The following is a 27,901-nucleotide window of genomic DNA, read 5'->3' as shown; positions in this document are numbered from 1 at the left end:
AATTGACAACCTTGATTAATAAATGCTGTAAAAATTATTCGTTAGATCATAATACCAAATGCATATTAACAAACTGAACATCAATGTAAAGTGTATTGAATTTATTTTTTTATTCTATTTAAGATCTGCTTCACTGGAAAGCAGAAAATAAATCTTTAGCCATCTATAACGTATCCAGATCATGTGATTCCTCAATCCATCAAGTTTGATTTTATACTTTTTTTTTTTTTTGCACACTCGTCCATAAAACATAACAAATGCTACTGTAAGCAGCCACACGTAGGGACTTCTCCATCAACATTTAATTTGCTCCTTTTTTGTCTGTTGCTTTTTTGTGAAAGAAAACCAAAACAAAAAGTCAATTCTACAAACTAACAGACATGGTTGTTTTCATCTCATGATCTCATGAAAGTTGCTATTTCAAACCAAATGAACTGGGAAAAAAAAATTGACTGAAAGCGGTGCATACAACTTCAAAGTCTTTGATGGGGTTATTGTCATATCCCCGGTGTGGGAGGGGAAGGAGGGAGAGAGAGGAGGAAACGAGGAGGAAAGTTATAGCTAGTCAGGCGTCACTTGATCTCCTCCTTTCCTCAATGAGTCTCACAACACACAGAAGTTGACAAAATAAAAGGTTCAAGGGATGTAAACTAGGATACTGCAATTCCAAACAGTTGTCCTGCTGCAGCGGTCAGTGTGTGTCCACGGACCTCACTGTTTATATCATTCATCCTTCTGTTTTCTTCCCCCTAGTTGCCGACTGTCCTTCCCAGCACTCCGCCGTCCTCCTCGGCTGGTAGTGGAGGGTTTGTTGCTGGTCTTATTTCTGAAACCTTTTATGTCCTTATAATTGACTGATAATGAATCCGCCAATTTATAAGTCAGATTTGCTTTGTGTTGAGTCGGGGGAAGACAGAAGCGGTCTCGATAAACCACGCTCAGAATTCACCTCAGGGAACACCAAGCAAAATACATAAATCTGGGACTGCACTACATTAAAACAGTCAGAAATGGAATGAAAAGTAAGACGATCTCTATCTACGCTATGCTTGTCTACAGGCGGGATCCAGCGGTACTGTGCTAGTAGTCGTAATGAACTCTGCGAGCATCTACAGCACGTGTCCATCTTTTCTGGTGAGCGATGAAAGGTTGCAAACATTTAGGTGAGTTGGGGTGGTCGTAAAAAGCCAATGCTGAGAGAATCGAGATGCGATGGCCAGTCGATGTCGCTGGAAACGTAAAAAAGCCGACAGTGGGTTCAACGTAGCTGGACTTGTAAGGAACAGTGGCAAGATCCTGTAATAGATCTCAAATTCATATCAATAGTCAGTCAATGATGGCGTATGTGCAGCTAAAAAAAAAAGTGGGAATTCATGAAGGGGGAACGTGCACATTTGTAAATCATTTATATAGTTAAAAAAAAAAAAGAAAAAAAAAAAAGTGTCCCGTTGACAGCGTTCTTCCGACCGAGTCCTTTCCGTTGAGTCTTGAGTCTCTGGTTTGTGCTTTTTCAGCATGCTTACAGACAAGTGCTGCCTCCTAGTGGCTGGTTGTGGAGCAGGTGCTGTGTGCGGCTGGGGAAGGGAAGAGTAACAATGACACACCTCAGACGTGTTGAACTGGCAGAATGCCTGCGCACGCTAACGTTATAGGGCCGCGGGACGGATATGTAAGAATAAAACACCAGTGAGATAAAGAGAGAGTTTAGAATATATATATACGTATACATGTATATCTATATATAGAGAGAGCGAGAGAGAGACTATAAAGTGATGGTCAGAGACTGGTGCACTGGTTTTGGTATTCTGAATTTGGCTGTGGTTGATCTGCAGGGGTGGGGGGTTGGGGAGATTGGACATGCAGGGGCCCTCCTTTGGCCTTAGCTCCCGTAGTGCATGGTGTTGCTGGGGATGGCCATAGGAGATGCCATGGAGATAGCCGGGCCGCCCATGGTGAACTGGTTGGTGACGGGGTAATGAGGACTGCCGCTGCTGGGACCCTGCTGGGCTGTTGTGGCCCCTGAGAAGAGATAAAAGAAATAAGCAATTTATGAACACCTGGTGTCCAAGATGTTACGTGTACAATAAGGTATGCGTAAAGTGCGCATGATGTAAATTGTCATCAGCATAGTTTGTGTGTACTGCATGTGTGCAGCTAGATTTGACCTGTGTAGCTTAGCTTGTACTTAAATTTTTGTGCACTAATTTAAACTAGTGTTATGCAAAAGTTTGGGAACCCCTTGTGTGGTTACCTGGATGATCTACGACTGTTTTTTTGTTTTGTGATGGTTGTTTATGAGTCCATTGTTTGTTCTGAGCAGTTAAACTGAGCTCTGTTCTTCAGAAAAATCCTCCAGGTTCTGCAGATTATTCAGTTTTCAAGGATTTTTTGCCTATTTGAAATGATATTTCAACAAAAAAAAGAAAAATTTGGACAACTGCATCCTGTTCAAAAGTTTTCACCCCCCGGCTCTTAATGCATTGTGTTTCCTTCTGGAGCATCAGTGAATGTTTGAACCTTTTTTATTAGTTGTGTGAGTCTCTCAGTTGTCCTCAGTGTGAAAAGATGGATCTCAAAATCATACAGTCACTGTATATATGCAAAAAATTCTTTGAAAACTGAAGAATCTGCAGGACCTGGAGATTTTTTCTGAAGAACAGAGCTCAGTTTAACTGCTCAGAACAAACAAGGGACTCATAAACAACCATCACAAAACAAAAAAACAGTCGTAGATCATCCAGGTAACCACACACAGTATTAAGAATCAATGGTTCACAAACTTTTGAACGGGGTTATTTTAATAAATTCAGCAATTTTTTTGTCTTGTGGACTATATGTAAATATCTTTTATGTAAAATATCGTACTCAGGACAGTACTAAATAAAAAATATCATGCATTTTTTACAATCTCTCTTATTTTGTTAAAATTTTTCACATTTTCACAGATTCTGCAAGGGGTTCCCAAACTTTCGCATAACACTGTACTTGTGACGACAACAAAAATAGACGTCTGTGTTGATGAGCGCTTGTGTGAGGTGGTAAAGAGATACCCGCAACTCTAGTCTAAGTACTGGACTGTTCGACTGGACTGGAATAGAATAAAGGAGACGTGAGATGTGGAACTTGCTTCTCGAAAATACAACCCTCATGGTTTGAGAATGAATACAATATATACATCGGTAGGCACTCAGCACACACTATACTATAAAGGCCTATTCATATTTCACAAAGAACAAATGTTCAGTGCAACACAATATTAAAATGAAATGTAAAACTCCGTGAACTACAAATCAAAAATGAAAATTGTCTCATCATTTACTCATCCTCATGTAGTTCCAAACCCACAAAACAGATGTTAATCTAACACAAATGAGAATATTTTTAATATTCTCTCATCACAGGAGCTCAAACCAATGAGGTTTGTTCTCATGCATGAAGCAACATCAACATCTTGCACATCAAGTGATGATCAATGTTTATACATGAATAAAAACCCAAATTAAATCTGTTCATCATGAAAAGTGTCTTCAGAAGACTTGGATTAAACCACTCAATTCATATGGATTACTTTTACAATATCCATGTAATTAACTGAGATATTTTTGGTTGCATGGACTTTCAGTGAATGGACAAAAACGAGAGAATATTTAAAATATCTTCATGTGTGTTCTGAAGATGAACAAAAGTCTAATTTTTTGTTTGATGTAACATGGTGAGTAAATTACAGAATGTTCCTTTCTGGGTGAACTATTACTTTAATCAGCAAAAGTGCAGGTCTTTTTTAACTCTGTGAAGACAGTAGAGAAGAGACACTCACCCTGGACGATTCCGGTGCTCATTATAGAGCCCATTCTGGAGTGAGTGTGGTTCACAATCCCCGTGTTCACTGGAGGGGAAAAAGACAGACACCTCTCTTCAATTTACACATGAGCAAAATGTGATTAACAAGAAACACATGAACACTTGAAATGAAGCTGGAGGAGACCAACTGTAATATAGAAGATCTTAAACTCTAGTACTGTTGTGTAGAAAAACCTCCCAATAACAATATACAACTATTTATTGTCCTGTAAAGGCTTTTAAAAGAGATAAATAATATAAGAATGTAATGTATGGCATACATTAAAGGGGTCATGTCATACATTTATTTTCCCCCTGATGTCCTATTATAAATTATGTTTTCTGCACCAAAGATGTTTTAATGGCCATATTCAACCCTCTCACAATTTGATCCTTCATGATGTAGCCCCTTTATTATCACAAACGTTATTTTTTTAATCTCAGCCTTTGGTTCTTAAAGGGATAGTTCACCCAGAAATTAAAATTCTGTCATTTATGCACCCTTATATTGTTCCAAACCTGTATGACTTCTTTTCATCCTCGGAATACAACTGAAGATATTTTTAATAACCACTCATCATTTTTGTCCATCCACTGAAGTATCAAAGTTTTGGTTGCATCCAAAAAGACATTGTAAACGTAATCCATATGAATTGAGTTGTTTAATCCAAGTCTTGTGAAGAGACACAATCACTTTATATTGGGGTGTCCAATCCTGCTCCTGGAGATCCTCTGTCCTGCAGAGTTTAGCTCCAACCCCAATTAAACACACCCGAAGCAGCTAATCAAGGTCTTACCAGGCATACTAGAAACTTCCAGGCAGGTGCGTTGAGGCAGGTGAAATAAAACTTCCAGGTAGGTGAAGTTGGAGCTAAACTCTGCAGGACAGTGGCCCTCCAGGACAGAGTTTGGACACCCCTGCTTTATATAATAAGCAGATTTAATTTAGGCATTTATTTATATATAAACATTGATCAACATGCATACATAGAGCTCATCAAATACGGTAAACACAGCAGCTCAAACGTGCTTGCTTGATGTGCAAGAACCAATGAGGTCTGAGCTTATGGATTACTTTTACCATGTCTTTTTGTAGTGTAAAAATTTTGGTTGTGTGGATTTTTAATTGAAGGACAAAATTATAAGAATATTAAAAATATCTTTATTTGTGTTTCAAAGATGAACTAAAGTTTTATGGATTTGGAAAGACATGAGGGTGAGCAAATGAAGTTTGGGTGAACTCTCTCTTTAAATGAACCACACCAGGAGCTCATTTGTGTGTATGTGTGAGTGTGTGTGTGTTTGTGTAAATATCCATACGTGCATGCGTGTCTGTACCAAGGGGGATGAGGTTGTTGTGGGACACTGTTGTCCCACTGCCGCCAATGACAGTACTGAGATCATAGGCTGTAGGCATCCCTGACAGACAAAAATAGAGCAAAATGTAAGTGACATTTCTCCAGTAATGCAACAGCAGCTGGATGGGAGGAATTGTGGCTTACTGATGTAAACGCAAAAAGAAGTCAGGAGGAATAATTGCGTAAGAGCTACCTGACACAGCCATGCCTTGGCTCATGCTATAGGTTCCCCCAGTGTTCCACATGTTCTCTGAGGGGGAGGAATAGTGTGACCCTGGAGGTGGGGTGGGTGTTGTGCCCGTGTACCTGCAGAACACAGCATGGCGTAAGCAACACACATTTCAGACATCCTCTTATTGGTTTCCGAAGCAATGCGTCCTCTCACCGAAAGAAGGGGTTCTTGAGATCAAGTAGATTACTGGACTTGGAGCCTGTCTGGTCCACTTGAGCAACAATACTAATGTCATAGCTTTGTCTGTAAGAGGAAGCGGAAACACATGAAACTGTTAACCACCTAACATTATCAAAGGGTTAACACAAAGAATTGTGTGTGCTCACCTCTTGTTGGCGATTAAAAGTGCAGTGCCTGACATTGTGTCCCCTGCCTTGGCAAAGAGAGGTGACTGCAGCAGACAGCGCACCTGGTACCAGTGAGTGAGGGGTTCGGTGGGGGCCGTAGAGAGCCACACCGTCATCCTGTACACAGAGACACAGCACAAGAGCATACCTGTCACAATACTCGGATTACAAAACATTACATTTTCCCTCCCCCCCACATACAAATATTCTTTTTAAAAATCACAAACAACATCATATTAATCAATTAATCATTAACGTTAATTCCGCAAATGGAGAAATCCAAATACAATAGCAACTCCACGTAATAGCAGCGGTACATTTATCCTTACTGAACAGATACAGGGCTTCCCGTCACACAATGACATTTGTTGTTGTTATTACAATTATTATAATTTTATATTAATTTTACTGCTGTGTTATTATTTTATAATTATTATTGACAAAAATTCACACAATATTCACTTGGTTCAGGATTCAATAAATAAATAAATAAATAGACTGAAATGAACCAAAATCTGATCTGAGAACACTAGTGACTATGAATGCAAAGAGAACCGTGTTCTTTCACTTGTTGGGTCACATTTTTGATAATTTAAAATAGTCTGAACTTGGTTCTGTCAGAGAGGACTCAAGTGTGAGTAGTAGTAGTATAGCTGTTTAATGCCATGTCTGCATCTTCATGGCAAAAACAGAGTTACAAAAATACAAGAGTTGCATAAATACAACAAAAATAAAAACCCAACAAAACAGCAGATAATATTATAGAAAATGTTTTACATTAACATAATAAAAATTTAAAACCTTTTCTGGTAAAAGCTCACTAAACACTTAAGTGAGTTTACTACAACCCGAATTCCGGAAAAGTTGGGACGTTTTTTAAATTTGAATAAAATGAAAACTAAAAGACTTTCAAATCACATGAGGCAATATTTTATTCACAATAGAACATAGAAAAATGTTTAAACTGAGAAATTTTAAAATTTTATGCACAAAATAAGCTCATTTCAAATTTGATACCTGCTACAGGTCTCAAAATAGTTGGGACAGGGGCATGTTTACCATGGTGTAGCCCCTCTTCTTTTCAAAACAGTTTGAAGATGTCTGGGCATCGAGGTTATGAGTTTCGGTGTTGGAATCTGGTCCCATTCTTGCCTGATATGGGTTTCAAGCTGCTGAAGAGTTCATGGTCATCTTTGATGTATTTTTCATTTAATGATGCACCAAATGTTCTCTATAGGTGAAAGATCTAGACTGCAGGCAGGCCAATTCAGCACCTGGACTCTTCTACAATGAAGCCATGCTGTTGTATTAGCTGCAGTATGTGGTTTTGCATTGTCCTGCTGAAATACACAAGGCTTTCCCTGAAATAGACGTCGTCTGGAGGGGAGCATATGTTGGTCTTTATATACCTTTCAGCATTCACAGTGCCTTCCAAAACATGCAAGCTGCCCATACCGTATGCACTTATGCACCCCCATACCATCAGAGATGCTGGCTTTTGAACTAAACGCTGATAACACGCTGGAAGGTCTCCCTCCTCTTTAGCCCGGAGGACACGGCGTCCGTGATTTCCAACAAGAATGTCAAATTTGGACTCGGCTGACCAATAAAAAAAAAAAATAAATAAAAAAAAAACACTTTTCCACTTTGAAACAGTCCATTTTAAATGAGCCTTGGCCCACAGGACACGACGCCGCTTCTGGACCATGTTCACATATGGCTTCCTTTTTGCATGATACAGCTTTAGTTGGCATCTGCAGATGGCACGACGGATTGTGTTTACCGAAAGTGATTTCTGGAAGTATTCCTGGGCCCATTTAGTAATGTCATTGACACAATCATGCTGATGAGTGATGCAGTGTCGTCTGAGGACCCGAAGACCACGGGCATCCAATAAAGGTCTTCGGCCTTGTCCTTTATGCACAGAGATTTCTCCAGTTTCTCTGAATCTTTTGATGATGTTATGCACTGTAGACGATGAGATTTGCAAAGCCTTTGCAACTTGACGTTGAGGAACATTGTTTTTAAAGTATTCCACAATCTTTTTACGCACTCTTTCTCAGCTCTGCCCATCTTTACTTCTAAAAGACTCTGCCTCTCTAAGACATCCCTTTTATAGCTAATCATGTTACAGACCTGATATCAATTAACTTAATTAGTTGCCAGATGTTCTCCCAGCTGAATCTTTTCAAAATGTCTTGCTTTTTTTTAACCATTTGTTGCCCCCGTGCCAACTTTTTTGAGACCTGTAGCAGGTGTCAAATTTGAAATGAGCTCATTTAGTGGATAAAAGTAAAAATTTTATCTCAGTTTAAACATTTGTTATGTTATCTATATTCTATTGTGAATAAAATATTGGCTCATGTGATTTGAAAGTCTTTTAGTTTTCATTTATACAAATTTAAAAAAAGTCCCAACATTTACAGAATTCGGGTTGTACATACAAAATGATGGGACAGTCCAATAATATGTTTAATGGAAAGAGGGGTAACTGAAGTGTGAAAACACTGCAGAGAGAATGTGTTGGAACGTACACTGATCCAATGAATGCGACATCAAACCAAAAAGCCAGCCCATGTACAAGCCCTGAATGCATCATGTGGAATTTGAAGGGGATTTCTATCCTGGGAAGAGCAAGAAAAGAATATATTAAACAATTGTACAGGCTGACATGATTCTTTTTTACAATATCTTAAAATAAAAAGGCTGCATTTAAATGCAATAAAATGATGCAATTGGAGGAACCTTACTTGTAAAGATCCTCTTCTTTAGCTTCTAAAAAGTTGACCGTATATTTCACTGATTTGGCCATAAGGATCCTGATATCAAAAGTGTCCTGAAAGAAATCAGAGAATAAATGAGAAGTGGCAAGACATCCCAACATAACACTCAGTCCTGCATGCGGAGGAGGATGAAACGGGTCCAATCAAACAGGACGACATGCTGTGAGGCCTCTTGTCAAGGGCTGAGCCACAGTAAATCAGACTCAGTCCTAGCTCAGAGGGCTCTCCCGCCTCGGCCTGAACTCTGGAGGATGCTACAACAGCGCCCCCTAGAGCCAGACCATAGCAGGTCACTGTCCCAGCAGTGTAACACCATTACAGACAACACAAATGCCTGAACAGCTGACTACTGCTGGACATGGACCACACATACACTACAATTATGATGTATAGAAATCAGTGGACTGAAAATCAAGCACACAATTGACAAGTTAATTGGCCACTCAAGGGCACGAAAGTGGAAAAAGTAGCTCTGATAGATTTCAAAACACTGAGGATCCTAGATCCAAATCCACAGCTAGAATTACATGCGTTCTTGTTCACATAAAGACATGCTTCATAAACCATCCTTGATGGATATAAATTTATTGCATACCCCCTGACCACACACAAACAGTGAGCTCAGAAACCCCTGACCACAAAGTACGGCCTTTCATCACAGGCACAAAGGCAAGCATACATACTTCTCCGTCTCCTACATGAAACTATCGTTGAATACATTTTCCTAACCCATGAAACACGCTGCCTTTCTCCATTACCTAGAAACATCCTCACTGTTCTCATTTAGGCTTAACTATGTAACTCAATCCTGTCCGTATTTACCCTCAAGCCCTCGCCGCTCATCTATTACATGTGAGGAGACGAATCTCCAGTTACCTTCATACTTCACACACTATCAGTATAATCTTTCCTCTGAAGGCACAAACACAAGCTAATGTTTTTATGGCTTTCTGCCTTATGAACTTTCCAAACCGGGGCTAACTCGAAAAAGCTAGCATGTACTTTCGAATCAACTAGCACACACCCAATCCGCTAGTCATTCCCTCCCATTTCTCACCACAATAGGCTGTCTGAAGTATTCATCAACCGCAGCTCCTCTCAGTGCAGACAAATCCACCCCATGGAAAGATGGCTGGTACCTGAAAGACAGGAAATTTCAGTTTTTCAAGTATAAACACAAAAGAAATCATACAGAGTTATGTCTTAGTCATCTGCTATGGTCTTAAATGTTTAGTTCACCCAAAAATGACATTTCTGTCGTTAACTACTCACCCTCATATTGTTCCACACCCCTAAGACCTTCGTTCATCTTCGGAACACAAATTAAGATATTTTTGATGAAATCCGAGAGGTATAGGACTCGTTCATAGACAGCAATTTAACCACCACTTTCAAGGTCCAGAAATGTACTAAAGACATTGTTAAAATAGTCGACGTGACTACAGTGGTTCAACCTTAATGTTATGAAGCTGCGAGAATACTTTTTGTGCACAAAAACAACAACTTTGTACACTGTTTACATTCAGTGCTTCCAGGTTCTACGTCAGAACACTGGCTCAGTATTGGCCGGCTCCTGCGTCAGCACCACATGAATGCGCTGTGCTGCTCACAAGACCAACATCGGCCAATACTGAGCCAGTGTTCTGACATACAAGTATTCTTCATAACATTACGGTTGAACCACTGCAGTCACATTGACTGTTTTAATGATGTCTTTAGTACCTTTCTAGACCTAAAAAGTGGTGGTTAAATTGCTGTCTATGGAGGAGTCAGAGAGCTCTCAGATTTCATCAAAAATATTTTCGTGTGTGTTCCAAAGATTAACAAAGGTCTTATGGATGTGGAACGACATGAGGGTGAGTAATAAATGACATGATGATTTTTGGGTGAACTAACCCTTTAAATGACTGTTTATTTACACTTTGAGTCTATCAATTGATATCTGCTACCCGTTACATGATGACTGGCTGCTTATTTACTCACACTTGTACATTTTGCATCTTTACTCCCTCCCCACCCAATGTCCTTATCCTCTTTTTAGAAAGCTCACCAGAAATTGGCCTTCGTAAACTGCTCCATGTAAAGCTGCTCATCTGTGAAAGGAGCGAGGTGAACGTCTCCAATGGTGGGAAACATTTTGCCTGTTAAAAAACAAAGTTGTGATTTGTACAAATAGTATTGGAGTATTGGTTAAAAGGCTACTCGTTTGACTACTCATACACTAGCATACACATAAAAAAAAGCTTTGGGCTTAACGGTTTTATACTTGTAAATGTTAAACTAACAAAAGTATTCCCATTTTTCAAGCAAGTCTAAATTTAAGTTCGCAGACTTTAATGAATGAGTGCTCGTGTGTGTATGCGCATCAAACAGAAGGAGTGGATTAGAATCAGAGTGCAATAATTCTAAACTTATTCTTAAATAATTTGCAAACATATTTTGCATCAAAAAGCGTAAGCACTTCAAATCCCCAATTACAACAGCACCGGTGTGTGTTGCTGCCGTTTGTTCAGTAAACCACTGTTTAATAATAAAAAAAACCGTTATTTTTCCACCTGCTGTACCAAACCGTGTCTTTAAAACTGAGTTACATACCGAACCATCATTTCTGTGTACTGTTACACATCCCTATGACCTAAGCATGTGTCAATCTTTTGTTGATTTGTTCTTTTAACTGAATAAACCTTTTTCTCTTACCGTTAGGCTTGAGGAATTTCTTGGCATGTAGATAGCTCTCCAGCATCCTTTCGTTGAACAGCATGTAACCCATGGGTTCAGAGATGATTATGTCCACCTGCTCAGGCAGGGACACTTCCTCCACTTTCCCAGGAATAACCACAACACGCTCTGACAGCCTGTTACTGTTTACAAGAACCTGTGGAAGCACAATCATTACCACAACTATCACTATAGAATGACTTGAGTAATCAAGGTCAAAGGCCATCTCATTACAGGGTTCCTACACATTTTCCATTTCAAATTTCCATACTTTTCCAGACTAAAATTTCCAAACCTCTGTAGATTTTCAGACCATAAATGGTTCACACAGAACTATTTTCAGCTTTATATTTGGTATATAGTAGTCATCTGTAAATATTTTTATTTTTTCAGGGTTTTTTTCATCGATTTTCTCGAAGTGACAACATACAGAGCCCCTAAAATAAAAGTGCATGCACTTCAAGAAAGAAACTTTTTCGTGCCCTCAAGAAACTATTCACATGTGTACGGGAATTTTTTGCATGCTTTCCTTTGTGCATCACTGCCATCTTACTATGAAGAAAACAAGAGCATGGATGCACATGAATTAATAGAGAACTATTTGCTCAAAAATTGGCTTTCCTTAGTAGTACCTCTAATATTAAGGCCTAATGTCAAATTTAACGCATCCTCTGTGGCAGCGGAGAAATCATGACACGAAATAGGCTGATGGCACAATACAGCTGTGTGCACTGTCCTATTTGCCAAGTTGAAGGGAATATAAAAAAAGATGGGTACTGTAAAAATTTTTTTTCAAAATTTGTCATTTGTTAGGGTAGTATGTCATATTTCAAGGCCTTATGTCTGCTTTAATGCATACTCTGTGGCGGCCAAGAAACCAGACCATGAAATGGACTGATGGCGCATTAGGTGGCTCAGTGTGCATTGTCCTACGCACACGAAAGTCTGTATATTTTTTTTATTTTTGCAAAGATCCTTTTAGAGGCTCTGTAATACAGTGCAAAGAATATTGTGAGAAGAAACCCAAAATGCACTTTAAATTCATTCAGTCATGTTTGACAATCACTAAAGAATTACTAAATAGCTGCCATGAAAAAACACTTCTTGTATGATACATTTATTTTCATTAAATTCCTAATTTTCAATTATAGAAAACTAAATATGGGCAATAGTCTGGAAATGCAAATATTTTTCCATACATTTCCAGACCTGGAAATTACTCAAATCAAATTCCATACTTTCCCAAACTGCGTAGGAACCCTGTCATTACCTCCTAGGGTTGTATCAATATAGAAATTTTAGCTTTGGCATGATACCAGCTTTTCAGTATCAATACTACATTTTTTTTTTTTTTTTTTTTTGGACATGCATTCAGATTTTTTTAAAAAAAAAGTAAAAAATGACTGTCTCACTCAAAACTTAACATATTAAAATATTTTAATATTACAAATATTACATTTTACTATACCACCATACTTATTTTAGTACCAGTATATCACGCAGCCTGCACATTTATTAATGCTTAAACGTTATTTTACATGTATACTTGTGAAATTAACACTTTCAAAACTTGAATTTTTTGGAAAGAAATTAATAGCAAGGATGCACTAAAATGATTAAAAGTGACAGTAATGACATTTTATAATTTTTTTTTCCCTAAGTAAAAAAAAAGAAAGAAAAGAATTTGCTATTCATCACAGGATCCTTAAATAACGCATCCTGGTTTCCACAAAAATATGTATCAGGTATTAACCGATTTCAACATTGATAAGAAATTTGTCTTGAGCGCCAATTCAGCATATTAGAATGATTTTTGAAGGATCATGTGACTTCTCTTAAAAAACATTACCGACCTCAAATGGTAGTTTGTGTTTAGTGACTGAGGAATCTGTATCTGAATATGTCATACCTCTGCATGTTGAGCCATGGTGCTAGCCTCCACAGCATAAATTTTACGGGCACCAGCCTGAGCTGCGAAAAATGATAGAATTCCAGAGCCACAACCTACATCCAGCACAACCTGAGACAAGGAGGACACAGAGGGAGGAATGAGAACAAGAATCAATGCATTCAGAGAAGCATTCACAAAGGAATAACCTTTTTTTCCTTCTAATAAAATGGACTTGTGTCCCTTTTTACTAAATTGTAATAAGTCAACTGTTCCAGTTGCATATATTTTGGTCTGGACAACATTAAAGCTAAAAGTCAAGGTCATAATAGTCTTAATGTCTGACTGACCAATGTGGTTTTTTTTTTGTTTTGTTTTTTTAAACAGAACAAGAAATGCTAAAATAAGCAAAGAGAAAGCAGTTCTGAAACTACTCAACTCCATGCCAAGTGCACTTAAAGGGGTCATGAATTGAGAAGTCAAAAGATCAAGGAAATTTTGATATGTAAGAAGTCATTATACCATTGTTGCACTATAAAAAGTAAGTTTCAGAACTCAAGTTTGTCCAAAAACAACTTTTGTTGAAACCAAGCTCAGAAAACGTCTAGTTTTGGATTTTGTCACATTGTGACATAATAGTGCAACTAAAGAAAGAAAATCATTGCCTACTTCTACATCTTTGGCCCCACCCACTGACACATTAGTAAGATGAAAAGGACAGAAGAGAGATACAGGATCACCAGATTAAAAATAACATTACTTTCCAAATTATCCTAATGCTAGAAAAGTGGTTATTTATTTTCAACTACGCGAATGTCTCAGTAGACCATTATTTGTTTGTTCAGTACATTTCACTGTGGATTCTTTGGTAAATCAGTCGCAATTTCGGTGCAGGCTTTGCAAACAGACTTCTACTGTAAGATATAAACCCGACAGTAATGACACAATATGTAACCGTGTTAATTCTAATGCCTAATCTGTGATCAGTGGTTTCTGATATGTAATGATTCATGTACAGTCAGATGTCATCATTTATAGCCATTTATGCATCAGTAAATCAAGCCAGTGACTAAACTAACTTCACATTATTTGTTTTAGTTACATGAAAATAATCTAATTTAAATTGCAATTAAATTGTATATAGAAAGCGATCAAAGTACGCTCCCTTTATAATCACTGGAGCTATCAATCACACAGTGACTGAGTTCTGGACTCTCGCCTATAATCAATGATGCTGTCTACACTGCACAATGAATCTCTTATTTACATCGCGTTTGCACTGTTAGTTATGAAAGCATTCATGAGAGTGCAGAAAAACTGAGTTGCATTGACGAGATCACTCCATTCATGCGCTCAACAAACATGTCTGTCATCGGCTACAATGCTCATCGCTGCAACCTTTCATATGACGGAGCAGATCTAAATATAATGCTATAATCAACACTTTTCGCAATTAATCTTGACAGCTGTAACAAAGTTTGAGAGAAGTTCCACGTGTAATACTTATTTCATATGCAAAGATGTTAGCCAATCATAGCAGTGGGCCTTAACATTGAAATCTCACAGCAGACAGGTCCCTTTAAAATCAGAGGGCTAAAATCAGGGTAGAAAATGGCCTTTTATTTCTAAATTGACCATTTTTGGTCTTTTAATCATATAAACACTATAAGTGCACCTTAAGAAACACTACAAAATAACATAAAATTGCAGTTCATGACCCCTTTAACAGTACAAAGAGAGAAATAACAGTACTTTATCCTTGAAGTCAGTATGATTCTGGAGGATGGCTCGTTGATATGTTCCAGTTCGCACATAATCCTGCATCATGTTTTGTTGCTGAGAGAGGTAGCCATAAAACTGAAAGAAAAAAAACAAAAACAAGAAGACATTCATAACATGTCACTTCTGCTTATGCTAGACCATTTAAAATAAAATGACTATTACAATTAAATGGTAGTCTTGATTCCCATTATAACTAATTTAAAATGATCTCTTAAGGTTTTAAGATGAGTAAGAACAGGTTCATCAAATGACCACTTTGCATATGCATGTCAATTCGAGGCCAAACAAACCTGGAAATACTGTACAGCTGAGGACTCCTCCGTCCTCTCACTGAAGACCGAACGTTCGCCCCTGTGTCCACGGCAATTCTTCAGAAGGTTATAGAATGATGAGAAATCTGGCAAAAACAACAACAGCGGACACATTAAGAGACTACATTCTTCATAGCATCATCTCTTCATTCAGGTTCACCTACAATCATTTAAATGAGTTTGTACACTATGAGTGACTGCAGCTGTGCTTGTCTGAATGTCTCAGTGAACTGATAAATCACCGTAAAGGGTGATGCACTTGTAAAAGGAGGTGAACTTCACCTGCTGGAGATGCAAACTGCAGGAGGACACTGTTACAGCCCAGAGTAATGATGAAGGACTGCTTCCCAACACGACTGCATTCTGTCTCCCGTGATACTGAACACTTAAAGACGCATGTCTCCTCATCTGTGGAGAAAAGCAATAGCATGGATATTAATATTCATGTATGATCAGACAATCCTGCCCTAAAACAGATCATTTCATTTAAGTAAAACAGAATTATTTGAAAACGATATTTAGAAGAATGTTTTAACAGTTTTTGTCCATACATTGGAAGCCAATTGGGTCAAAAAAAAAAAAAAAAAAAAAAAAAAAAAAAAGCCTTTGACTTTCATTATATCAAAAAACAAAACAAAAACAAATAAAAATAGAAATACTTTTCATTAACTTTTGTGTTCCACAGAAAAAAAGAAAGTCATACAGGTTTATCAGGTTTGGAACAACATGGAGAGTAAATGACAATTTTCATTTTTGGTGGAACTGTCGCTCTAAGATCCTACAGGAGAAAGTTTATTTTAACAATAATAAACAACAACAAAAACATTTCAACAACATACATTTCAGTTTTAATAAGAACTACACTAGCAGATAACCTTAAAGGTTACCACAACTACCTAAACAAAAATTAAGCCAAGAAAACTAAATTAGTCCTGTTCAAAGACATTAACCTGGCCTTCTAATCACAGCAACATTAAGAGGCAATGCCAGGATGAGGGATTTTGTCATTTATTTTAGGATTAGGTCAGGCTTTCCATAGATTAGGCTGGTATTCATTTATATAAATGAGTTGAAAACAAGTACAGTCTCTACAGCAGCTCAAGAAAGTAGCTCTGAAACAGGGGGCAGGGCACTAAAGCCAAGAAAATCTGAGCTTTAGAACAGGAGTGGGCATCTACTGTTCATAGCTGAAGGCTTTGCTCTTTGGACTCAAAAAACAAAAACAAACAACAACAAAAACATCCTAAAAGACTAACTCCCGGTTTCACAGACAAGGCTTAAGCTATTCCTAGACTAAAATGCATGTCTGAGCTGGTGTAACTGAAAGTAACTTGCACTGACATAATCTTAAAATATGTCAGTGCCATTGTTTTGTCTCAAGATGCACACCAGTAATGTTTTTTTTCTAGTGAACGTTTATAAAAAGCTACTTAAATGCTCTAATTGAACTAAGGCCTAATCCTAGCTTAGGCTTAGCCCTGTCTGTAAAACCGGGCCTAAATAACTGTTTACAACAAGCTAAAGAGACAGGTAAACCACAGTGAAAGCGAAAGAAACAAAGTTCTATAAAAAACATGAATTAACAAGTCACAAGAGTGTGGAAGAGCTGAATTACTTCCTTAAAGTTGCACTTAGTATGTTTTTATTGGCTAACATACAGTATAATTATTTTCAGACTCATACTCATTCTTTTTAAAGCGATGAATTTCACTCAATTTGTTTTGCTTATGCTTTGTGAAGCACCTTGAGCACTGGCTAAAAGTACAACACAAAGACTTTATTATTATGGTTATTAGCAACAAAGTCAACTGCACAACAAGATCGGCCATGTGACGTCAACACGGAAGCTAAGGGGGCGACCCGCTCCATGTATAATAAATTACTCGTATTTAATAATTACTCATCTCACACAAGTGTAAGTAATTTTAATATTTCAAGAAAATATTAATGTATTTGTGAAATTAAAAAAAAAAACCCTTCTCTTTACAATGTTTACGCAACAATTAATATTTAAGAGCGTACTCTCTCACGTAAGTGCATAAAAACGCGCAAAATATCCCCATGTCACACACTAACATGAATTTCTATGAATAAACTTGGTCTTTCGACGAAAAATGCCGAGGGTGCTGCGGCATTTAAGCTCGAGAAATTAAAACTTCTAGAAAAGAAATCTATGGGATGTGGGTCACGCATCTGTTTCAGTAAGACATTCATCTCATCCACGGGACATCGGCAGCATGAGGCTCCAAACAAAAGCCCTGAGCGCTGAATGAACAGGCGGGACACTGGAGAAAAGGAGGCGGGGGACCCGCTATTGTTCCCCGCAGAACAAAGATGAATGACCAAACGGTGCCGTAAGAAACCTTCGCGTAATTTCACATTACTTTCGCAATGTTTTCTGTACTTTGAGAAAGAGAAATCGGGCTGTTTGAAGGTATAGTACAGTATAGTAAAAGTAGAGAGGTGGCGCAAAACTGCGCGCCGGGGATGTGCGCAATCAATCAAGTTAACTCACAGCATCCATTCAGCCCACCATCCAACCAGGTTAAATCAATTTCAATAAACACATCAAACGTTTACACAAATAAAACCAATGCAAAACAAAAATAAAGAGGTTTCTATTACACTTTCTGAAGCGTAATAGTATGACTGAAGGTTTAACGTTACACTGCGGCTAACTTTGTAGGCGCCAATCCACATTATCCAAATCCTTCCTGACTGCCAGCTAAAAAAAAAAAAAGTCTGGATGCATAGGGGTGCATCTGGGAAAAAGCACTCATACATGTATGTTTTAGACTGTAGAAACACATTCAGTGCTGAATTGCCGCGGCTCGTGCGTATTAGCTGTGTAGCAGCTAACTATAAGCAGCTTAACACAATACGAAGTGTTTACGGATGCTAACATGCTACGATCAACGTGGTTTGTGGCAAGCATGTTACAACCGAACCCCTGGCTCCAGCAACTTTACATCTTTTAGAAAGCATGCACGGGCACGAGAGCCGTATCTGAGATCACAACTCAAAAGCCGCCGGTCCCTGTGATCAGGGGTTGCAACACACGCACATGCCGCACGCACATCACTCTCATTAGGCTAAGCTAGGATACACAGCTCAGCTGAGGCCGGATGCAAAGTGTTTAAAGCCAGCATCTACTCACTGTTCGAGAGGCTTATGAGAGCCGCGTCCTGGTTGGTTTTGATCTCTAGTCGCAGAGGCTGCTGCTCTGAATGTCGCTGTATGTCTCCATTGGCGTCTCCGATGGAGAGGAGGCGCACGCCTGAGAACACGGACACCGCCATCTTCGATCTGGGGAGAGTCATGCAGGCAGCTCGCAGCGGCTCAGATCTCCCCCGGAGTCAATGGTCAAGATAGGCCTGACTTACTACTGCCTCCACATGGCCACATCTTTTTTTCCCCCAGCTGTAGTTCAATTTCAAGGCATGATATGGGTTACTAAGAAAAAAAAGGAGTATATTGAGTACATTTAATAATAATAAAAAATAAATACATGAAACGTGTTGCTAGGAAACCTCTGCTTTATTGTACTGTTTGTGAAAACATGGTGTCTCTTTTAAAGCAGGACATCACAAGTGAAAAAATAACTAATAGATATCAGCATAATTCCCCAGTTTATTAATCACAGTACAGTAAGACAGCTGTTTTGTATTCCATATTTTACATTACATGCTAGTTAACAATAATAACCCTGTTGTAGTGGCTTTCACCAAAATATAACTGTTGTACTCTGTAAGAAGCTTTTTAGACTCTCCTTTTTATTTATGTATTTAGTGACATCTTGATTGAGTTTTGTAAAGAAAGGTATAGTATTAATATATAGTCTTACTGCACAAAATCAGACGTTGCTCCTTTAGGCACAATCAAACGTAAAAGGCAAGACATACATGAGGTAAACAGACTGAAAAAGTTAACAATGCAGGGCAGCACTAAAACCCCCACATACAAATTACATTTGCATGAATGTCCAGTGGTTGAGTGATAAAGGCACAGTACAGATTTAAAATGAGATAAACACTCATGCGAGGGCAGAAGGTATATGCAAAAACAGGCCAGCTGATATGTTCATAGTCACTGGTGTGACTAAAGGTGCAGTGGACAGGCAGCACCCTTTCATGAGTATCAGTATCAGTAAAAAAGAGAAAGAAGATAATTCTGCACTTGAGTCTCTTGTGTAAACACTGTTTAACATTTATGAAACTTCAAAATGATACAGAAACCATTACCCAGCAGATTAGAGAAAATACATTTGAACAAAAAGCAGTACCTCATTCAGAAAATAAGAAAAGTGAATATATATCAGGAACACAGCATCGATCTTTATCAAAAAACAACCTGAGATTCAAGACATCTCTCTCCTTCAATGGTTAATACAATACTTTAAATACATGAGTTTATTGGCAACAACTGTCCATGTATAAGCCTAATCGTATCAACAAACAAATAGAGAGATTCAGTGTTTCATCATAAAATCATCAGAAATCTTTTTTTTTTCTTTATCTGTATATGGCTGGTATTCAAATTGACTTAGCTACACAGTAAGTAATGTAGTGAATATTTTTGCATATCACTTCTCCAGTGGACTGTTTGACCAACTGAGCACTTTAGTTTCCTCCTGAAACCATCTACTAGTGTACATTTTGCACTTAATTAATAGTATACAAATTAAACACTTTTAAATCACCTTTCAGAGGTTTTCTTCATAAAATCACATTATTGAACGTGCACGACTTCAAGTCACAATGCAGCTTACAAATTAAACAATTTAGTGTAATAGTGTTGATCCAGCTCTGCTTTAGGGTAAAGGGGAACCGAGAGTAGTGTAGTGAAAAACGTTTGTGCGAAAGAGGAATGTTCAGTTTCTCCAAATTCTTCACGACACCTTTAGGGGGAAGAGAGAGACAGAGGTTCATATTCCTGCTCACATTTCTGTTAAACGGGAAATGTACAGAGAAAAAAAAAAAAATTAACACTGAGCTGATTGTTTGTACCTCAGAAGAGTGCACATGATTTGGGGGGCCGGAAGGGGTTGTCGCTGGATGGTACCCCCATGAGGAGAGGGTCCTTGTGGGCATTTTGCAAGCAGAATGTCTTCAGATCTGCTGCAGCTTGAGAAACCTAAGAGGAAGGAGAGGTGAAATAAAACATAGACAGACAGATAAACAGATAGGTAGACATGTATGCATATATACAGATAAAAGGGGGTTGTGGAGCAATAAAGGCTTTTTTGATCACATTTTCCTAGAAATCACGCGGTTAGAAGTTTATTTGATTCATTATAAGTTTAGTAATAACACACAAAGCCTTGTGTTGTTTTTAAAATAGTGTTTTGGGCGAGTGGTAACTAATATAGATTTGGATTATTCCGGCCAACAAATGTGACTGTGTGTGTGACACACACAATTAACAAAGAGCTCCACTGTGCGCTGCGCGCGACACCACAACATACAGCAGTGTCGCGCGCTACTGCCTGAAGTGGAGAGGTTTTGAAATCAAACACGACAGTGCGCGAGAAATAGTTTGGAGCCTTTTAAGTTGAACTGTGATTATCATACACTTTACAAACGTACTGAAATATTACTGTTGTGTGACAACGTTTGATAACATCCGATTAAAAGCAAGTTGTCATCCGCTGGTGAAAACGAAGGTAACTGCACAACCAGCCATTACGGTGGAAGCTTGCAAACAGCTAAACATTATGTATTATAACGTTGCTTCATTTGTATTAGATGTGTTGTAAAAGCTCTCACATGAAATGTTTAAAAACAGAACAATAATTACACGAAGTAGCAGGATGTTCGGACAGGATCGACAAGTCTGTCAAGTCACACCCTGTTAGCAAAGATTTCCAACATTTTGGGATTTGTATGTATTTATTCTCACTCACCTTAATTCTGCGGATTCCTGCTTCGAGTCGCAGCTGCTTGACGCTTTTCTGCAGGCTCATCACACTGCCTGCGCTGTTATTCGACATGTCTTCTGACAGATCGGGGAAAGTTTGCAACAAATGTCAAGACGAGACTGACTTTGGCAATCGCCGGCTCAATTGCGCCCCTATCTGCGAAACTGACGCGGGGTTTCGTGCTGCGACGGCGCGTGAGGACAGCTAAATATAACAAACTAACAATAAAGAAATTGAATAAATAACCTGAAGAAAACCCTTTGACTTGTATTGTTTTATAATAAGCTCATCATATTTTCTATTTTCTACCCACAACCCACTTTTTCTACATTTTACATTTTCATACACCTTTTTCCTCAAGGGACGTTGGCTGTCCACACAACTGGTAATTTTAGGTTTCACTAATACTTGTTGCCTACTAAGAAAAATGAACGAAAACGTGAGTTAGGTGGGTAAGTGCATTATTAATAGCTGCTAATAACTTAGTACTTTCAGAAAAAAAACATACAATTCCACTTATCATTCAGAAGCCTAACAAAAATTAAACAGAAATTGGGAGATACATATAGCCTAACAGATATAACATCATACAGGGTAAAACATTAAATTCTACAAATTACATTTTCAATATGAGACTTGTTTTTATACACTTCTTGTTTCTAGTTAAAGTTGCTTTACACAAAAGGTAAGACTATGAATAAAGTCTTTCTCTACAGTGAATTGCGCCATCTGGCGTTCGCGTCTAGTTTCACCATGTGACAGTGGATCCGCTTCACCAGAGCCCCTCCATAAGAGGAGCCTTCAAAGTCAGCTAAACCGGGTCGGGACCTTTCCTGTTCTGTTTGAATGGAAGCAACGGAGATGTGTCAGTTTTTTTTTTTTTTTTTTTTGATTTACCTATATTTTACCAGTCCCATTAAGATAAAAACAAGAGATATGTAGCCATGTTAGCAGAGACAAACTAACAAGATTAAAACATAACATAGCCTATAACATGATATAAAAATCCACCATAACATTAAGGCCTGGATTCACAGACAGGGCTTAACTTTAACCAGGATTAGTAGTTCAATTAGGATATTTAAGAAGCTTTTATAAACGCACATTAGAAAAAACAAACAAAAAAAACCATTACTGGTGTGCATTTTGAGACATAACAATTGCAGTTACATATTTTAAGATATATCAGTACAAGTTGCTCTCAGGCTCAGCTCAAACATGCATTTTTGTCTAGGACTAGTTCAAGCCTTGGCCGTGAAACGGGGTAAAAATTTTTTTAGGAAAAACAGTTACATGCATCATTCAGCTCTCTCTCTCTCTCTCTCTCTCTCTCTCTCTCTCTCTCTCTCTCTAATGTCTAATTTTAAATTATTGTGCAGATTATATGCTATATATTGTGTTTGTGTGGAAAAAGCTTGTCATATAATAAATGTTCTATATCCAATTTTTGCGACAGGTGTGATTAATTTTTTGACAATGTTCTTCAAGTGCTGTAGTCCTGGAGCAAGTGAATGAAATTTGGCTTGGACCCTGACCATTTCTTCTTGTGTATGAGGAACTTCCCCAAAATAATAAAAAGTTGTAGGTCTACATGAAAAATAAAATTACTATTTTCATTGGAATAATGTAAACATAGGCTATATCAAAAGTATTTAACTTGAATATAATATGATTTCCTTCTGATAACATTTTCCATATCCACCTAACAAATCTTATCTTAGTGTATAACGTTACAAAATGACAAAAAAGATGGACAATGCTTCCGCAAACGTTAGAGTTACACTTCCTCGACTTCACCATCTCCTTCTTCAATGAAAGAGTCTCTGGCTTCACTATCAAGCTGCCGAATATCACATCCGGGTCAATAGGGGTCGCGTGAGGGTTGCTCAACAGAAACATGTTGTTACGTGTGAGTATTAAACTGCCTTCTGTAAATTAAATATTCGTTTAAAAAAAATTGCGTTTCTGTATGTGAAACAACTCTTACGGTAGTAACGGAATGGTAGCTAGCAATGGCATTTATGATAAACACGCTATTGTACAGCTATTCTTTTGCCAGCAGAATTGCTTTATGTGAAATTGCATGGTATTTGTAAGTTTATGACTTAAATGTTTTACTCGTTTTACTCGATTTGTGCTCTGTTGAGTGTCACAGTGATGTCAAGCTCGTCACTGAAATGTCCAGCGACCTTGGATACACTGATCATCATCACCATAACTGTTGTCTTTCTAGAGGGTCTTACAATGTGGCGTTTCTGCACTCAAAGTCAATCGGTCCATTCATCAGAGTGCGCCATGGAGAAGTCCACTCATACCTATAGTTGTGGAGCAGACGGTAAGGGCACATTAGAAGCACGTTCATTTTTCTTAATTACTTGTCTTAAGCGGAACATATAGTATCCAGAAGTTACTTTTAGAGCCCATCTCTGTATATTGAATGGTTTACTTATTAAAGATGCAGCTTTCAGTGTTGCAGGAACTTGACCCCTACTTGAAGTCTTTGGTCTGTTTCAGGGACGAGGAGAGCGTGCTTATGACATCTACTCAAGGCTGCTCCGAGAGAGAATCATATGTGTTATGGGTCCAGTAAGTTCAAATGCAAGGAAAAACACCAAAGGATCTAAAATTATTTCCAAAAAGCCTCTTCCAGTTGGTTCTTACCTGTTTTTCTGTCATTCTCTTTATCTAGATCGATGACTCTGTAGCTTCTCTGGTTATCGCTCAGCTGCTCTTTCTCCAGTCAGAGAGCAACAACAAGCCCATTCACATGTACATCAACAGTCCTGGTGAGAGACACATAAGTGCATTGACAGAAAAAAAAGAAAAGAAAAAGATTGTAGCATATCTCTGTATTCTGATTATCAGGTTTATTCAGCCAGCGTCCCATGGTCTAAATCTGTCCTGTTTAAAATTTTCTGATGAGATTGCTTGATTCCTGTATGGAAATTCACTGTCACGACTATACAGCACTTTAAATTAGATGGCAGATAGTGGATCAAATGTGAGCAATGTCCAGTACTGCAGCTCATTTCTCATGGTGAAAAATTACATTTTTATTTATGCATTACTATTTGCTGTATGAAAACAACACTTGCCCTGCATGTGTATCTCAATTTTCATTCATTCACTTTAGGGTCAGTCCGTGTCAACTCAGCCAGAGGTCCCCGGCTCAAATTTTTGTTAATATTTTTTTCAGTAGAAAGACAAACATAAATAGTGATGAAAGCCAAAATATTAAATGTCACAGATGTATATTTACTGAGTAATCCACTATTTTGTAGAAGGGGGTCAATATGACAATTTTCACCTGAGATTTGGAGCCAAATTAGAGGGGTGTAAAAATGACTTTAGAAAGATGGCAGCATCATTATTTTATTTTTACACAGAGATTGGTAGATCTATTAGTAAAATCTGTTGACTTTATAATTCCTTACATTTATATAGCGCTTTTCTGGGTACTCAAAGTGCTTTACATACGGAAGGGGGAATCTCCTAAACCACCACCAATGTACTTTAGCAATCTTTGTTTCATTATATGCCAACGGTGACAGTTCAATAATGGCAAAAAGCACTTTTTGTGTTTTTTTGCCTCAAGTTTGGATGCCTGTAACTCAAGAAGTATTAAAGATATCTTAATATCCTTTTATATTCTGGTTCTTAATAAATTTTCCTTTTGCTATCTGCATTTTAAAGACCCTCCATGGTTCAGTCCCAGAGATATTGAGATCTTAATGCGGCTCCATGAGTAAATTGGTCAATTGTACACATTTTCTGTGGTGAAAAACCAAATGTGGGTCACTCTGCATACAGCTGATATTTTTTTTCTTTTTGAAGAACAAAAATTAAAAAAGAAAAATTATCTGAAGAACAAATAATGTTAAAATAGAAATGTATCTCATGTTTTTCTCTCAACTCAATTGCATAGAACATACCTGTCTGAGCGCCGTAAATATTCCTTTTCCAAAGTTTGCATGCCTGTAACTGTAAAAAGTATCTAGATTCTCATTCCTAATAAACCTTTCTTTTGAAATCTTCATTTTCAAGGCTCTATAGTTCAGTCCCATAGATATGGGGATCTCAAAGCAGCTCAAAAGTCATTTTTACACCCTTCTAATTTGGCTCCAAATCTCAAGATTGTCTGAAAATTGTCATTTTGACCCCCCTCTACAAAATAGTGGATTACTCAGTAAATATACATCTGTGACATTTAATATTTTGGCTTTCTTCACTATTTATGTTTGTCTTTCTACAGAAAAATATTAACAAAATCAAAAATTTGAGCCAAAGAAGTTTCTGCAGTGTGCATTTCTGGCAATTTTTTTGTCTCTGTTTTGCAGGTGGTGTGGTTACGGCTGGACTTGCGATCTATGACACTATGCAGTACATCTTAAATCCCATCTCTACCTGGTGTGTGGGCCAGGCTGCCAGTATGGGCAGTCTGCTTCTGGCCGCAGGAACCGCAGGCATGAGGCATTCCCTGCCTAATGCCCGAATCATGGTGCACCAGCCCTCCGGAGGGGCAAGGGTAAGAATGGGGGATAAAAGAATAAAAAAGAGGGGACTGCTTTTGTGACAATGTCGAAAACCTATACACAGATATTTATAATTTCAGGGGCAAGCAACCGATATTGCCATCCAGGCTGAGGAGATTCTCAAACTGAAAAGACAGATCAACCACATTTATTCCAAACACACAGGGCAGAAATTGGAGCTTATAGGTAATTACATACCTTTCATTAATATTATAATAATAACTTTGTTTTATATTGGGTAATTAAACTTATATTCATCACTTCCTGACATTATCAAGTTTTGTTGTCCTCGCTTAGAGAGCGTGATGGAGAGAGACCGGTACATGAGCCCGATGGAAGCACAGGATTTCGGGATTATCGACAAGGTCCTGGTTCATCCACCACAGGCTGGGCAAGACGAGCCAGAACTTGTTCAAAAAGAACCCACTAGCCCTGCAAACGCCTCTACCTCCCCTCAGCCTCAAGCGTCTGAGCCGGGCCAGTCCGGCAGCAACCCTCCCTCCTCGTACAAACCTGAACCCTGAAATAGACTCCCTGCAGGAGCGAGTAAACTACTGCACCGCTGGTTCAGTGTCTCTTTTGGCAGACAGTCACCAGCTCACACATCATATCTGAACCCCGTGACCTTCCTTTTGTATCATTCATTTTATTAAGACTCACTAAGTCTAGTCCTGAGACACAGTACTGGAATCTGGACATTACAGTCGCCAGTGTAATAACACTCAGTCTGCCCTCATATCTGTATGCGGCAAATATAGATGTCTTAGCAAAAACTAGGTTCATTGTAAACAAGCTAGACGGGAACACAAGATTACAGTACAGGGTTTGATGTCTGTATAATATTTGGGTGAAATGTGTTACCATGTCACACAATATATTTTGAATTGTAAATGTGCCCCTCAGTTTAATATAATCCCTGTCAAAATGATTTGAAGCAAGAGTGTTTATAGATAATGATTCAAATAAATCTTTGGGTAAATTAGGATGGTTGTCCTTTTTTTTCTTCTTTTTTTTTTTAATTTTGTAATATCATTAAACTTGAAAGACAGTTCAAATTCTTGAAGGTTACAAACGGCATGTTTAAAGCTCTTAAAACTTGGGGTTGGTTTTTTTTTTTTGAAGAAATTAATATTGACCATAAAGACTTTTATGTCGTTTCAAAGTATTTCGAATTTTAAAAAAAAGGCTGTTCTTTGGAACTTACCATTCATCAAAAAAAATGTATTGCAATTTCCAAAAAAGTAATACATATTAACACTGATAAAAATAAACAGTGGAAGGTTACAAACAAAAGGTTTAAAGCTCATGAAATCAGAATAGTTTACCAGAAGGACGCTCTCATTCAAAACTTGGGGTCAGTATGATATTGACAATAGTGAGAAATGTTTCTTGAGCATCAAATCATCATATTAGAATGATTTCTGAAGGATCACGTGACACTGAAGACTGGAGTAATGATGCTGAAAATTCAGATTTGACATCACAGGAGATTTTCTATACGAAAATAGAAAACAGTTATTTTATATTGTTGTAGTATTTCACATTTTTACTGTATTTTTGATCAAATGAATGCAGTCTTGGTGAGGAGACTTATTTCAAAAACATAAATTCTTACAGACCTCAAACTTTTCAATGAAAAGAATTTATGTAACATGATGTGTGATGAAATTTTTGGTAACACTTTACTATAAGGTTTCATTAGTTAATTACAATAGTTAACATGAACTAAGAATCAAGATTTCTACAGCATTTATTAATCTTAGTTAATGTTAATTTCTACATTTACTAATACATTATTAAAATCAAATGTTGTATTTTTTACCATTAGTTAAAGCACTGTGAACTAACATGAACAATCAATGAACAATTGGATTTTTATTTATGGGACATTTGGAAGAATGTTTGTAATCAAGCAGATCTCGCCCCCCATTGACTACCACAGTATTTTTTTTCCTGCTATTGTAGTAAAAGGGGTGCGAGATCTGCTTGGTTACAAACATTCTTCCAAATATTTTCATTTTTGGGTGAACTAACTCTTTAACTAACAAAGATAAATAAATAATGCAACAAATATATTGCTCATTGTTAGTTAATACATTAACTAATGTTAACAAATGAGTCAAAAAGTGTCACCAAATTTTCTAATGAATTCATGGTTGCAACATAATCAGAATTCCAAAAAACAAAACCAGG

At 37.8% G+C, this 27,901-nt stretch overlaps 3 protein-coding genes and 1 non-coding gene across 7 annotated transcripts; 1 reads left to right on the top strand and 3 right to left on the bottom strand.

Annotated features, from left to right (window-relative positions):
• Nucleotides 1-86: 86 nt before the first annotated feature.
• Nucleotides 87-18,672, bottom strand: carm1 (coactivator-associated arginine methyltransferase 1). 4 transcript variants are annotated; one of them, XM_051886253.1, is made up of 16 exons: nt 18,417-18,672; nt 15,542-15,667; nt 15,239-15,345; nt 14,919-15,023; nt 13,188-13,298; nt 11,258-11,435; nt 10,611-10,701; nt 9,618-9,699; nt 8,528-8,613; nt 8,312-8,401; nt 5,757-5,894; nt 5,584-5,673; nt 5,392-5,504; nt 5,161-5,259; nt 3,818-3,886; nt 87-2,019 (listed from the first exon to the last, which is right to left on the bottom strand). In XM_051886253.1, the coding sequence occupies exons 1-16, from the start codon at nt 18,577-18,579 to the stop codon at nt 1,880-1,882; spliced, it is 1,788 nt and encodes a 595-aa protein (XP_051742213.1). In that variant the 5' UTR covers nt 18,580-18,672; the 3' UTR covers nt 87-1,879. The 4 variants fall into 4 exon arrangements, with proteins under 4 accessions (XP_051742213.1, XP_051742214.1, XP_051742215.1 ...); XM_051886254.1 differs by having other exon boundaries at nt 5,179-5,259; XM_051886255.1 differs by lacking the exon at nt 3,818-3,886.
• LOC127510320 (small nucleolar RNA SNORA74) lies at nt 8,720-8,917 on the bottom strand. Its single transcript, XR_007929559.1, has one exon. It is a non-coding gene; the product is annotated as a small nucleolar RNA SNORA74 (small nucleolar RNA).
• A 199-nt stretch (nt 18,673-18,871) lies between the features above and the next one.
• On the bottom strand, nt 18,872-21,341 carry si:dkey-204f11.64 (uncharacterized protein LOC100537752 homolog). Its single transcript, XM_051886260.1, has 3 exons — nt 21,162-21,341; nt 20,266-20,392; nt 18,872-20,156 (listed from the first exon to the last, which is right to left on the bottom strand). The coding sequence occupies exons 1-2, from the start codon at nt 21,246-21,248 to the stop codon at nt 20,267-20,269; spliced, it is 213 nt and encodes a 70-aa protein (XP_051742220.1). The 5' UTR covers nt 21,249-21,341; the 3' UTR covers nt 18,872-20,156; nt 20,266.
• A 1,612-nt stretch (nt 21,342-22,953) lies between these two features.
• Nucleotides 22,954-26,691, top strand: clpp (caseinolytic mitochondrial matrix peptidase proteolytic subunit). The gene is made up of 7 exons (XM_051887962.1): nt 22,954-23,085; nt 23,410-23,511; nt 23,691-23,762; nt 23,866-23,962; nt 25,514-25,701; nt 25,789-25,894; nt 26,006-26,691. The coding sequence occupies exons 1-7, from the start codon at nt 23,074-23,076 to the stop codon at nt 26,230-26,232; spliced, it is 804 nt and encodes a 267-aa protein (XP_051743922.1). The 5' UTR covers nt 22,954-23,073; the 3' UTR covers nt 26,233-26,691.
• The last annotated feature ends 1,210 nt before the right edge of the window (nt 26,692-27,901 follow it).

Source organism: Ctenopharyngodon idella, chromosome 3, assembly GCF_019924925.1.
Source record: "Ctenopharyngodon idella isolate HZGC_01 chromosome 3, HZGC01, whole genome shotgun sequence".
NCBI classification, from domain to species: Eukaryota; Metazoa; Chordata; class Actinopteri; order Cypriniformes; family Xenocyprididae; genus Ctenopharyngodon; species Ctenopharyngodon idella.
The sequence above is the reverse complement of the archived record's forward strand: the minus strand, read 5'-3'. Positions and strand labels throughout refer to the sequence as shown.